Raw genomic sequence first — 15,177 nt, 5'->3', positions numbered from 1 at the left:
TGCAGCCAAACAGTGCTGCTTGCTTTGTAATGAGAATATAAAGGAGGCTTACAATCAATTCAGCCTGGTCAATATTTGCTGTGCAGCCAGGTAAGTTAGGTTTATATCAATTATTTAAAAATCATGTGGAGATAAAGTTTCCAAAGAGAAAAAAAAAAAAGCAAAGCTGTTTGAGGGTTTTGCACAGGGACCTGAAAACAGAGACTCCCAGTTCATGCAGTTCAAAATACTACATTACTGTGCAAAAGTCTAAAGCCACCCCCCCATTTGTTCACATTTAGCTGGGAAAATATGAAATTGGTGCACAAATTTATTGAAGCTTGTGCAAACTTACATATAAATACAGTATATAAATCAAAAAAGAGTTTGTATGAGTCTAACAAGCTTGAAAAATCAATATTTGGTGTGACCACATTTGTTCTTCAGCACAGCCTGAACTCTCTTAGGAAAGTTTTCTTCTAATTTCTTTAAGCAGTCTTGTTCTCCACGGCTTCACGAAGACAGTCAGAGCTCTTGGCTGCCTTTTGCTCCATTCTCCATCAAGATAATCTCACACTGCTTCAGTAATTTTGAGATCTGGGCTCTTGGTGAGGCCGATCCATGACTGATAGTGTTCCCTTGTGTGATTTTCTATCCAGTTATGCTTTTACTGCATTGAGAATCTGGCTGGCATCATTTCCATCCTGAAGAGAGCACGTTCCTGTGTTCATCCCGCCATCGAGCTTATCACAATCTCTAACATCCCTCAAACCACGATAGAGCCCCCACCGTGTTTTACAGATGGCTGTAGACACCCACTGTTGTACCTGTCTCCTGACCTCTTCCAAACATTTACCTGAACCAGAAATTTCACATTTGGGTACATCACTTCCTCATACCTGTTGCCACTTTTCACTTCAGTTCTTGTGTAATTTGATGTCCCTCAGTCTTTTCCCACCCTTATAAATGGCTTCTTGACAGCCAGCTGTCCTGAGATCCGTCCCTTAAGTTCTGTGTCCGGTCTTTGTTCTATTGCTATCTCATCTGTTTTACATAGTGTTTCAGACGTGTCCTCAAAGCTTTTAAGGTCACACAGCATGCTGAGTATGCATATAGAAGTTCTTCAGGAATCAACTTGTTGGGCTCAAAATACTATGTTATGTCTCTTGAACTGTGTTATTATTCACATTTTTATTGCTTAAACTAAAGAAATGAGAACATTATGTGTTTTTTCAACAGGTTTCTGGTAATAAAGTACCCAACGAAGATTATACTTCTTTGCTAAGTTGTCTGTTGTGTGTAGACACAACACTGTTTCATCCCTTTAGTTAGGTACCTTTTTTAGTCCTGGAATGATTTGTAGGTCATGTTAAGTGGTTCACCAAATAATAACTTTTTTCTTTTTTCAAAATGGTCAGGTGAAGGACTGGATGGAAAATTAGTGAAAAAGCAGCCAAATGAAAACTTTGAAAACCTCTATCACACCTGGAGAACTGGTGCTCAAGATCGGGTTAAAAAAAACTGACAGAAAAGTCTGGCTATATGACTCGAGTCTTTTGCGCAGCACCTTATATAAAATATAAATGAACAACTGAAACTGTTTGCTAAAAGTCCAAACAAAACTGTAATCTAAATTTACTGGATTAATAGTTGAAATGAAGTAAACAGTAAAAACTGAAACTTCTAGCTAAGCTGATGATATGAAGAGCTGTTAAAACTACAAACCGTACATAAATGGTTGAAATAATAAGCTTACAAGTAGCAGCAGTATAGTAATAGTTGCTAGTAGTACTGGAATGGACCCCCCGCGACCCTGAAAAGGATAAGCGGAAGCGAATGGATGGATGGATGGATAGTACAGGAATGGTAAGTTGAAAGTCGTGCAGATACAGGTTTAAATGAGTTTGCTGAAAATGAAAAATGTTGAAGAGAGACGTATTTTGGAGTCCAGGGCTGTGGGTGTAGAGGAGATGGAAAAGGTTGGGGTCCACTCCACGTTTGATTAAATTATGGGGCATTATGAAACATGAAAGCACAGTTTTCCCCCAGTGGAAACAAACAGAAACAAACTGCAGCCAGTAGAAGAGCTGGAACAAGACGATACCAACAATGCCACGGTGTCAGCAGACCATTAGATAGCCTTAAAGCTTCAACCTTGAAATATTTTGTCCCACTGAAAAAAACCCCATTCATCTAGACGTCAGCAAATCATAATACCGCTATTTCTTTAAAGGTAGCAGAAGGAGGCCTTTAAATCTCTCACCACTCTTCTGTCCTTTACAAACTGGAAATATCATGAGTCCGATTTGATGATTACTGCTCTTGTGAAAATGCATTTGTGTGGTTGAATCTTCTGAGTCTTCTGAATGGTAAGGTTATCATTGGATCAGTTAACACTTTGTTCTTCACTTTAGATAAGATATTAGATCCTAATATCTTATCTAAATATTAAATCATATTAGAATTTCCAACTCTTATTTTTAAGACCCTCAACCCAGTTCTTCATCTGTACAGTCTCATTTGTATTGATACACGTCCGTGTACAAGAAATAAGTATTTTACACTTTTTAAGGGATGAAAGAATGCAAAGTTTGGAGGTTGGAGGGGTTTGGTGGTGGATGTAATCATTTCAATCATATAATAAAATTTTTGCTTGATGCATAAAGTTAAAAGATTAAAACTAATAAAACAAGTTTAGTTTTAAAAAGGGACTTTTCCATTTGATTACATTCTGTATGATGGATTATGTAGAAAAAGTAGAATTGGGCTGAAAGATCTATCGCTTTATCACCTATTCAGGTTGTAAATCGTGTTTTTAAAAAGTAACTAAGTAATTAATTACTTTTGAAAATAAGTAATCAGTAAAGTAAGGGGATTATGTTTTTGGGGAAGTAATCAGTAATTAGTTACTGATTACTTTTTTCAAGTAACTTGACCAACACTGGTCACGACGGCATTAAGACGGAGTCAGTGTGCTAATGACAATTATGTGTTTGTGACAATATGGAAATTAACTGTAATAAATTGGCAAAAAAATCACAAATCTTTTGCAGAAATTCACATTAAACAGAATTTTACATAATTATTTGGAAAATGACATAGGTACTTGACAACATCTCTTTTATCTACCATATAAGAAACACAAATTTACTGCAGAGTGTTGGAAATCTGTCTGTTTATAACTTAGATGTCAGTTATTTCCAGATTTGTGCCAAAGTGTCTGAAAATGATTGTGGTCAGACTGAGTCTGTTTACAGACATGTTGTCCCCTCCATGAGGTAACCTGTGCATTTGCTTTGAAATTGGTAGCCCAGGATGATTGAGGGTGTTGCACTCTTAACCTCTGGGTGACCAGTTAGTTGCTGCAACTACTTGCAGTTGGTTGCTGAAAGCAAACATTTCCATTCCATCACAGAGCAACCAATGATTGCTCTGTTGTCAAGCTCTTACTGTGACGTGACTGAGCCACTCGGTTTAAGCATTTCAGACTCTTTGATTGGCTTCAGGAAATCAAAGCTGCTTTGTAAAAAGTACAATTTGGTGTAAGGCATTAAAGACTCCCTGGTTTGCCTTAAGTAGTGCTGTTTGGTATGACTATTACTATTATTTGTATTTTTAATGCATAATGGGGCCTTTACTGTACATAGGCTTACAACGGCTCATTCTTCTCTCAAGTACACATAAATATAAAGCACTTAGATGTCCAGAATAATAAGGAAAAAACATACACAGAGTCGAAACAATAAAAAAAACCCCATAAAATAGAGCATATTGTCTGTTTCTGAATATATTTAAAAATCATAGCACACATGAAATTTAGACTGCAATACTGGTATGTCCAATATACCACCCGGTGCGAGGTGTAGACAAAGAAACCGACTTGGTTAGGTTTAGAATTTGTTTTGATGATTTGGTTAATGCTCATTTAAAAGCAGTTTTCTTGGCTGCCAGTCTCAAAATATGCCTCCTACATTGGTTAAAAAGTAATTTTCATTGTCAAGAAGAAAAACAAAATCATATCCAAGAATACAAACAAATATGTGACTTTTTCTTGACTGTTGCACAGTTTGTAATATGAAGGGTTTGACGTTGAGTGAAGTGCGTTCCATGCGGTCCTTATATTAGGTCTTCAGGAATGTATCCTCATAGTGCTAGTGTATATTTGCAAATTATTCATCTCTCTATAATCGCAGGAACATTTGGACAGAATCACTTTTGGATTAACTCAACAAGTCAGAGCAAAATCTGCTTCAAGCGGTAAATCCTTGATTATTATGGTTTCTGGCACGGGCAAACAAGCTTTAAACATCTTAATCTGTTGTTACAGTAACAGCGTCAACAAATAGTGGGATAAACACAGTGTAAAGGTAGTTCAAGCAGGGAAAGGAGGAGAAACGTGCTGGCAGCTGAAACCCCCACGCACACACCCCAAATAAATTGTGGAGCTGCCACAGTGAGCTGGAGGTCAGAGGAGCTAATGGTTTTGTCAGGGCTTGTTGTGGCTCAGCACTCATTTTTGTCCCGGCAGATATCCTCCGGGCTGTCAGCTTGGACTGCAGACTGGGTTCAAAAAGCAAAGGCTGAGACGAGAAAGAAAATGTAGGCTTTTAATGTGAAGCCTTATATCACTGGAGGTTTAATAGCTTACCAAGTTACTGCATGCTATTTGAAGCTACAAAAAAAAAACCCTTTCACCTGTTCCACTATGACGTCCAATTTCCCCAAAATTCCATGATTTTAATATCCAAAAAATTTAGATGGGGGAAGTAATCCAAGAAGTGGTGGTATGTTTCTGTTAAGAAGGACATTTTATTCTTTGTTAGAGTATATTTTGCATCATTGAAATACAAGCACATAAAATACACTGCCTGGCCAAAAAAAACAAACAAGCCACCACCAAATCAAAGGTCACACACTCTAATATTTTGTTGGATCACCTTTAGCTTTGGTTATGGCACACATTATCTGTGGCATTGTTTTGATACGCTTCTGCAATGTCACAAGATTTATTTCCATCCAGTGTTGCATTAATTTTTCACCAAGAACTTACATTGATGATGGTAGAGTCTGACTGATGCGCAAGGCCTTCTCCAGCACATCCCAAAAATGATCAATGGGGTTGAGGTTTGGACTCTGTGGTGACCAATCCATGTGTGAAAAAGATGTCTCATGCTCCCAGAACCACTCTTTCACAATTTGAGCCCGATGAATTCTGGTATTGTCATCTTGGAATATGCCCATGCCATCAGGGAAGAAAAAAACCCATTGATGGAATAACCTGGTTATTCAGTATAGTCAGGTGGTCAGCTGACCTCATTCTTGGAGCACATACTGGCTTGTACAGTAGGCACTAGGCATGATGGGTGCATCACTTCATCTTGCCTCTCTTCTTACCTTGATGTGTGTATCTGGTGATGTGCAGCTCCTGAGAAGGTTTGTCTATTTGGAAAAACAGGCTGAAGGTGCCAGTTTGTTGTGGAAGAGCTTAAAGAAATGCATGGATGAGTGGTGTCACAGTGGCTATGTCCATCTTTTGTACTGGTATATGGTCAAAGACTAGTTCAAGAAGCCGGAAACCAGGTTTTTATGCATTTAAGTTGATTAGTTAAGTATATAAATCTAAGTTCATGTATTTAAGTTTATAAGACAATGATGTCATGAGTGCCAGTGTTCAATATAGGTCAGGCTCAACAAAATATGACTGACCAGACTCCTACACAGACAAGTCACAGCCATCCCATTTTCAATCCCATTTCAGTTTATAGGTGTGTAACGTCACCACCCAGTAGACTATAACTGACCACAAATCTTAGAGGAGGAAAATATTTTTAACTTTTGTAAAGGAAAATCTTTTGTTTGACTGTTGGCCATATTTTAAAAAACAAAACTGATTTAAGAGATTTCTTTTCCTTAAACCTGCAGATTAGTTGGAAATTAAATGAATTATGGAGGACCTCTTTTAGATGACTGATTAGCATAGAATAAAATACTTTGCTAGTTTGTTTTAGGATTAGGCTTTCTTTTTAGTGAAGGTTTGTTCTGTGGGGGAAACAGAGGAAACGGGAGAAGCCTTCACACTAAAATATGACATCAGCTTTGGATTTAAATTCAAGCAATCACTCAGTGAGTGCACATATGGATAAATGAGATTAGTATTTGGACTTATTTTAAGGTTACAGGAAACATATACAGTGCATAGTCAGCCCAGTCTAAATACTGCCATTTTGTTAAAGCTTCTGCTCCCCTTTGGTGTCTTCAAATTAAGCCCAAGGTAACTCTTGGTGTCTGTGGGAAATATAAGATGGGTCTTGAGAACGACACTGGTAAATAAGCTCTCAGCGTAACATTTAAACACACGGTGGAATGCCTGTTTTTGTTTTTCAATGTGCAGACTTGATGTTGTTGAGGAGCATATTTTAACCCAAACCACAATCTTTTCCATGGAGGTTTGAGTGCCAGTGGGTAAACACAATTATTTTTACAGAGAAGGAATCACAGTGAAAAGATGAGCCAGATATACAAGTTTCTCTTTACTAACCATCTACTCCACATACTTATAGGACCTTTTAAAATGTACCCAAAATGCACTTTTGAACATTTACTCCAGTAAATTAAAATTCTTCCTGTTAAAAGGGAGTTTTTCCTTCTCACTGTCGCCAAAGCGCTTGCTCATATGGGTTCACATGATTGTTGAGTTTTTCTCAGTATGTATTATTGTAGGGTCTACCCTATAATATAAAGTGCCTTGAGGTGACAGTTGTTGTGATTTTGTTGCTGTATAAATAAAACTGAATTGAATTGAATAGCTCTTTACATCAGGATAGCTGTCTTTTGGTTTGCGCAGATTGTCAGCATTATGACCTTTGAGAAGAACCATTAGCATAGTGGCTTGTTACTCTGTTTATCTGGGTATTGGTAAACTGAAAAACATTTAACTTCAGTGCACTGAGGCTTGTCAGGGAGTGTATTTAGTTAAAGGGTTTGTTCAACCAAGTCAGCAATAGAAGAAAGATTGAAAGAAAACACGAATCAATAAATTAAAAGCTATGGCAGTTTCACAAACTGCCGTGTTAAAAATAAAGTAGAAATAGTAAAAAAAGAAAAACCAAACAAACATATATTTTCTTGAGATAAATGCTGCGCTTTACTCCTAGCTTTACTAGCTTCTGCTATTCCTCTGTGATTTGGAAGGTTTTGGACCACTTTTTTAGATCTAGCACAGTGTCTAAACACTGAATATATTCCAGCTCCCATCACATTTCCCACTCGTCTTGATGCTTTTTACTCTGTTAATGGCACACAAGAGGGAAATTTTCAGCAATCACATCAGGCCCTGATGTGGGTTTTTTTTCTTTTTCAAGTACATATGCAAGTGATTTTCAGCTCTGATCGAGGGATGAAAAGCGTGTCTCTTCACAATGAAGCTCAGGTAGTGCCTCGGTTTAATTACAGAAATCCTGTTTCCCGTGAAAACATCTTCAACCGTTGCAGGTTTGGTGAGCTGCATGTTGCTTTACAGTTTTCTGTGTAAAGAAAGGCTAGAGGCTGTGCTACAAGTCATTTATTTGACAAGAGCCTTTCATAAAGATCAGAAGATGAACAAACAAAGAGCTGGAGAGGGTAATCCCACCTTAAAAAGATTCATCTGCAAGACAAACATGGCACATGTTAGAAATTCCTGCATAATCCAGGCAACAAAAACACTGAGTGCAATTCTTGGCTTTCTTTCTGTTCAAGCATTTGCATGTGATTACCTATGAAGCAACCAAAACAGTGAAATAGCCCTGAAACAGACTGAAACAAAACATAGTGTGATTTAGAATCTAAGTCAATAAAGTCATATGTTATAATTTCTCTTATTTTGTTGCAAGAGGTATAAAAATGCAAGAGGTTTCTATAACTGACATCTACATAGTGGTGGATCTTTCATATTTTAACTTTTTAAACTCCTTTTTAGAGACATATACACACTACAGAGCTACGATAAACCTGCAGTAAAATATAAGAATTTAAAATAAATAAAAATATAATAGTATGCACAGCAGTCTTGTGCTGTCTTTTATAAATCCCCGACATAAAATGGTTTGTTATGGATCCAGAAATAACAGCTGTATGACATTACACCTTTCAGTGAGCAAAGAAAACAACAGAACATCATCTCAAATTACGACTCACTGAAGTCTTAATCAGCAACCCGTTGCCTGTTTATGAAATACACCTAAACTAATGCAGTCAAATTACAACACACAATAATTGTCGGGGTTTCAGTTTGTGGTGCTGTTGAACAGTTTTCAGCCTTATCTGTTATTTTGTATTATTTAGATTGAAACATAAACCAAACATTACAGGTTTCATAATTTAGGTAGGAAAACCGGATACGGTAATTTAATGAGATAAAATGGATCGCAGGACAGCTGTAATAAGGGTAGAAAAAAATGGGGGATGTTTTTTGGTGAAGATGAAGTCAGCACTCAACTAACAAAACACTGGTTGATAACAAGCTGCACATGCTAAGCTGGAGTCCACTTCCCCATCGACTCCCAGACATCGGCTTCTGCGGTTGGGTCTGAAATTCATGCCTTACACCGTGGTTATGTCAGAATTATACCTAAAAACAGAAAATCACTTATTATTGATCTTCGAGCAATATAGTTTTAAAAATAACATAAAGACGTAGTTGTTAAATGTGATGTTACTCGTGCAGCAGGTGGAGCCGCTCTGCTGGACAAACTATGCATTTACACAATTTTGCTTATATTCGCCTTGCAGAAGTGATTTGGTCAAATGAAGATCACAAAATAAAATACTAAAGAAAAATTTAATGCATTTTATTCTGATTTAAGTTTCACATAGTTTATAGTTTTCACAACTTTATTAAGCAGATTGCATTCCCAAATTTGACCATAAAAAGACTTAAATTAAGGACATTTTCCCTGTATTTTAATTTTTTTCTAGTTAGTTTGTTCAGTTATTTTTCTTTGCTAAACCTTACTTTTTAAAAATTGTATTTCAGTTAACTAAAATGTTTCCCCAAATGTAGTTGTAGTTTCTATTTTAGTTAGTAACATTCACCTCCTGACTTATAAATTAACACAATCATTATTGTAGCATTTAAAGATATATATAGAATGGAGATGTTGGTTCCCTTTTTTAAAGCTCTTTTAAAGCACTTTTTTAAAGTGAAATTTAAAACAACGTATATTAACATTGGGTAGCAGACACAGCAGCTGCTCTCATTAAAGCACTAATATGTCTAGTCTTTAAGGATCCATCACATCATGTTTTAATAACGAAGAGTAGAAAAAGACTAAATGATGAAATATCCCATGTTTTTGTATAATATTACATTTGTCGTTTCCTGTGAAAACTTTGCTATGTGATGTGAATTTTATGAGTCACATGGACACTACAGCATAAGTATATTTAATAGCTAATTCTGAAAGTTACCAAAATTAATTATAGTCATACAAATCATTACATAATGTATCATTAACAAGTGTTAACTGTGCTCTCAATAATTGTGGCATTATGCTCAGTTTCTGCATATTATTCTTAAGACTGAAACACCATAAACATCACATTTTCTGTGTTTTCCTAAAGAGACGTTTTTTGCTTTAAGCCTATTTTTAAAATGAGCATCATTATCTTGAAACAGCGTTGTTTGGAGAGTAAAGCGAATAGGAAGGAGTTCGTACGAACACCCGCCACAAATACATGCGTTACTGTATGTGTTATTTCAGTAAGAGAAAATACTGACAATTGTTTGTGTTTAGATCTGGGTCAGTGTCAAAATATGTGCATGAACAAAACAGAACGCAGCAGGATAGGTGGCGCATGCCAATTTGTAAAAACACAGAAGATCCTGACACAATAGCAAATGTTCTATTTTGCAATGCCTAGTAATGCTTCAAAAAAAGAAAACACAGAGCACTGAAAACACAACCTTTCTGTTAGAGGTAAAACTGAAACGCGATTATATAAATCATGAAGCCATCTTTAAAAAAACAAAACAGAATTTAAATCAAGATTTTGGTTTAAAAACAATCTTTAGAGTCACTTTTAGGTACTTTTCTATAACCCTCTGTAAACACAGTGACTTCTGCAACACAAGAGGACATTTTCCCTCTGGCTGTGTAACGTGTTTATTTTGGGATCGGTTCAGCAGACAACAGAGCTACCTGGCATGGTGACCCAAGCTGGAAGAGCTGAGGGTTGAGGTTGAAGCAGCAGCAGCAGCAACAGCTCTAAAACATGAGGAAATGGCTGTTAGTTGGGAGCCTACTAATGGAAAAAAAATGTAACTTTTTGGGGTTAAAAAAATGACTCAACAGCAGGAGGGTGTAGGTGGCAGGGTGAAGGTAGTAGGTAGAGACACTGCCAGAACCTGGAAAAAAAGTTTTCAAGTCTCTGATCAACTGAATAGTTTAAAGGTAAGCTTAGAGTGAGTTAGGGCTGGGCCATATTATACCGTTCACGGTAATACCGGTATAATGTTAGGCAACGATAGGAAAATGAAATATCGCGATAGAATATGAGTAAAACGCGCATGCGCAGTGCCTTTGTTTTCATACGCACATGGCCGATTGTTGAGTGAAACAGATGAACCAGAATTGGTTTGTAAAAATGATGCAACTTCCGTGATGTGGAACTGGTTTGGTGTTTGTCCGTCAGATACACGACAAAGCACATTTTTTTGCAGAACATGCAAGCGGCCGTTGTTATTGTCATATTTGTCGGACTAAGATGCCCTTAAATCTGGGAGAAATCTGGGTCCTAAACTCCGTATACTTCAGGTCAAACAACACTGCAGCATCACTTAGAGTTAAAAACTGTCTAAATTCTTTCATCTTTAATAAAACGATCAGCATTGCTGCTTTACCAGGTGTAACTATGAAGTTTAACTTCCAGGCATCCATGAAAACAAAATGTATTACATTTAACGGAGTTAGAAGCTAGCAGGAAGCTAGCGGAAGTTAGCTCGCTAGTTTCGCTAGTTACCTAAGCATGATATTACATGTTCTGACTGAGAGATTTCTGAAAAAAATCAAACGTACAGCTCTGCTATCACTTCCAACATAAATGAAGACAGGAAACTAAACAGCAGTGACGTTTGTAGGGTTACTGAAGTTGGGCTAGCTGGTATATAATGATGTGCTACGTGATCGCTAGCGACACAGCTATGTTAGCATAACATAAACAGTGAAGCTGGAGGACGAACACTAACACTTTTCCACTTATAAAAGTTAACGTTAAGGTTCCTCATGGTTAGAGACAAATGCAATCGCATGGCAGGATGCTGTAAAAGGACCAATCTTCAGTCAGGAGAACAACTGAGATAATCCGTCCACAATACGAGGTTAGTCATTAATATACTGCAACAACATGGGAATAGAGCCGCTGCCAGAGAATTCAACATTAATGAATCAATGGTACAGAATTGGAGGAAGCAAGAAGAATGAGTTTAATAAAGTTTGATTTATCTGACTGCTTTTTTTCGCTTAATGTGCCTTATAATCCCGTCCGAAAAATACGTACTGCACACTGCAGTTTAATGTTGCAAAGCACCTCTTTTTAACTTCAGTGGATATTATACATGGTTATGCTCAGGATATGTCAGCCCATTTCTACTGGAAATGCCTTTTGGTTAAACTTTCAGCAAGGAATTTGCATTTGCACTGTTACATTTTTATAAAGCTTTAATGTACATAAAAACCAGCTTCTTGTTTAAGTGAAAATAAATGGAAGGTTGTCTTTTTGCGCTAGTAATGTTGTGGAGTTGTATTTTGTCTCGCATCAATTATATCGTCAGTTATATCGTTATCGCAAATTTTCAAATATATATCGTGATAAATATTTTTGGCCATATCGCCCTGCTCTAGAGTGAGTACTGTCAGAACTGGACACATTAATTTGTGTTTTAGACATTTAATTATGTTTGTGTTCCTGGTGCAGTGTCTTATGCGTTTTATGTAATTCTGTTTTTGGTTAATGGTTTAATTTACAAACATTAAAAGTGTAGGTTTCATAAACTGCTTTTTTTTTTTTTTTTTTTTTTTTGCAATAATCAAATTTATGGCCAGAATATCTTTATCTAGATAAATAACTTCTTACTAATCTAAATCTTGTAAAATCCTTTTTTTCATCGATTCCCAGATGTTAAAGTTAATCGTCACACCTGGAGATTAGCTGCTCCAATCATTTTTATTAGAATTTAATGGATTTGGACCATTTTTAACTCAGTTGGTTCAGAGACCTGGAAATGTCTGAAAACATCAGGTTAAACCACAAAACCAAGGGAAATGTTCCCTTTGTTGAATCTTGATCTAAAACTTGGGACTGAATGGGTGAGTTGTAATTTTGTTTGCTTTTTCTTTTTTAAAACCATTTCTGATTCTAGTAAATATTTTGACAGTTTTATTTATGTAAAGCTCTCAGATTATAGTTTGTGTATTGCCAAATATACTTTTTTTTTTTTTTTAAATCTCCAGTACCCTTGAAATATTTATAATATTTAGTCCAGTATTCTTCTTTCTTCACTTGTTTCCACTGTTCGAGGTCCTCTGAACTAATATCCACCCCAATCTTTGTACAGCTTTTCTCTCCATCTTGGCTTGCTCGTGTATTTTTTTTCTTTCCTGCTACAGACCATTTTGTTGTAGCCTGACATTTATTAGAATCAGGCATTGCAAAAGTTGAAATAAACGCCAGCTGTCGAAGTGTATTACCCACTACTTAGACTGTGCTGTTCATTTCAATATGTGAAACCACAAGAAACTGTGGAAAATGTGTCACACTGCTCTGGTTTTAATAGAGATTATTGGTGTTGTCACAATGATAGCAAACAGAGATCAATTAGATTTCAAGGAACCGTATACATGTTTAATCAAAGCCACAGGAAATGTGCTGATATGAATGTCTAGCAGCATCTGAAAGCATGAACATTCAGTAAGTGTTAAAAAAAATGCAAGTAAAGTAAATGTCAGTGTGTTTCCCCTAATATTGCTGTGAGCTGATGTCCCACCCTAAAGTGGTGTTGAACAGTAGTTCTCCAGGCTTTCTGAAGGTCTTTCCAAGTCTGTCATTTGTCACTGGCTGTTTTTTTCACTCATTTTCCTATCCAGTCCTGACGAGTTTTAGAGGAACCTTTTTTTGTTTGTTTGTTAAGCCACTTAACACTGTTCATTCAAGCATAAAAAGCACCTAACTCAAGGGATGGTCCAGCGTTGTGTCTACATACTGTATAACAACTTACAAAGAATCCATTGTAAATTGTATATTTAGGCACTAACAGCCTGTACAAAATTTTCTTTAGGTGAATCTACTAAAAAAAAAGCCAAAGATAGGTTTTACAGACATAAGAAAAAAGCTGTTAGCTGAATACTTAGGGTATCTCAGAATGCCATCTAACATGTCCTTAAGAGATTTGAAAAAACTGGACCAGTGGAGGACACAAGATAAACCGTATCTGGAAGTCATGTGCTTACAACCCCCCCCCCCAAAAAAAAAACAAAAACAAAAAAAAACAAAAAACAAAACAGGAAAAAACCAGCAAAGACCTGATACATGACCTGAGATGACTGGCTCTTTAGCTGATCCTTCTACTGTTCACTGAAACTTCATCTGAATAATCTCAGTGTAAAAGTTGCTGTTTCTTAAGAATGGGAAACAGGGAAAAAAAGGTTTAGGTGTACCAAGTCTAAAGAACTGGACTAGCATCAGTGGCAGTCCAGTGCCTTTAAATTGCATTTCCATTTATGTTTGCAGATTTCTCAGAAAGTGGTGCAATTATTTCACCATTTAAAATGTAAAGAAATGAGGGGTGGCCTTTGCTTGGTACCGTAGTTAAAGACAAAATCCGCCTTCTGCAATGCCGACAAAAAAGTTTAGCATGTTAGAACATTTATTTCCATAGTGCATAGAGCACAAGGTAAGTGAGAGATATGCTAACAGACAGTCTAAGTCAGGGGTGTCCAACTCCAGGCCTCAAGGGCCAGTGTCCTGCAGGTTTTAGATATCACCCTGGGTGATCACCTGGGATATCACACCTGAATCCAATGATTAGTTCATTACCAGGCCTCTGGAGAACTACAAGACATGTTGATGAGGTAATTTTGCCATTTAAATCAGCTGTGTTGGCTCAAGGACGTGTCTAAAACCTGCAGGGCATCGGCCCTTGAGGTCTGGAGTTGGACACCCCTGATCTAAGTAATCTAAGTGGTGTTAAAAATGACATGATATGAGTGATCATTTATCTAACACCAGACCTGGATCTGCTAAAATATGATCTGAACCCAGCACAAGATGGACTTTTTTGGTATGTTTTTAAAAAAATTAAAAAGTGATTGGTTGATGCTTTTCTATTCACAGTCGTGTACATCTGTGGGCCCTTGGAGACGTTTATGACCATCATGGAACAGTTTCAGAATGATATCCAGGACCCAGAAAACTATGCTATCTTCTATCTGGATGTGTTTGCTGAGATCTTGGCAGATCGCAAACCGTGGCAGAAAGCTGACTGGGCTGATCCCATCAAGGTTTTTAAGGTAAAATGAACACATACCTTTTTATGCTTGGATTTATTAGATGCGGCAATCACTGTTTCACTTGCTTTGCTATTGGAAATCACACAAGACCGCCATTTGGCATGGGAAATGGTAATCTCGCTTAATTGAGTGGCATTACCATGTTTCAGTTACTGTGTCCATTGGGCTGAGTAAACTCAACATGGCTGTGGAAATTAAAAAGATGTGAAGCTTTTATGGTAATGACAGACATGTAGATGAAAGACTTGAATAAACTCTTACAAGCTGGTAAGATTGGTTCATCTTACAAAGTTGAACCAATTTGGTCTCTTCAGTCTCAGATGACACAAATTGTTACACTTTGACCACTTTAAAGAGGGAAATTCTTGACATTAATGAATCGGGGGATGTGTTTTTACAGGAGGCCTTTTAGCCCTATAAATGAGTGCACTGAGAAATAAGAAAGTAGTCACAAATGTGTCAGTTGACTAATTTATCCCCCTAAATGTCACACTGGCTCCCCCTAATTCTCTTAATGAAGCATTTTCAGTAGTTTTGAAGCAGAGTAGCCTTTGTAAAATAAATCTTGCATAATAAATGGTGGATTAATGTACAGCATATATTTGCCTAAATTCCCAATAATAAGGTAAAACATTAACTTTGAATAGCTGGAAAA

General features: G+C 36.9%; 1 protein-coding gene across 1 annotated transcript in view; it reads left to right on the top strand.

The window, feature by feature from the left end:
- The window catches only part of npr2 (natriuretic peptide receptor 2), an 89,336-nt gene that overhangs the window by 1,552 nt on the left and 72,607 nt on the right, over positions 1 to 15,177 (top strand). Inside the window, exon 2 of the mRNA XM_085359639.1 lies at positions 14,347 to 14,522. Coding sequence (XP_085215765.1) covers positions 14,347 to 14,522 — 176 coding nt within the window. The remainder of the gene's footprint in view (positions 1 to 14,346; positions 14,523 to 15,177) is intronic.

Source organism: Diplotaxodon limnothrissa, linkage group LG7 (assembly GCF_057381915.1).
Source record: "Diplotaxodon limnothrissa isolate DT_005_m linkage group LG7, D_limnothrissa_male_GT1.1, whole genome shotgun sequence".
Taxonomy (NCBI): Eukaryota; Metazoa; Chordata; class Actinopteri; order Cichliformes; family Cichlidae; genus Diplotaxodon; species Diplotaxodon limnothrissa.
Note: the sequence above shows the minus strand (reverse complement) of the source record. Positions and strands in the feature narration are given on the sequence as shown.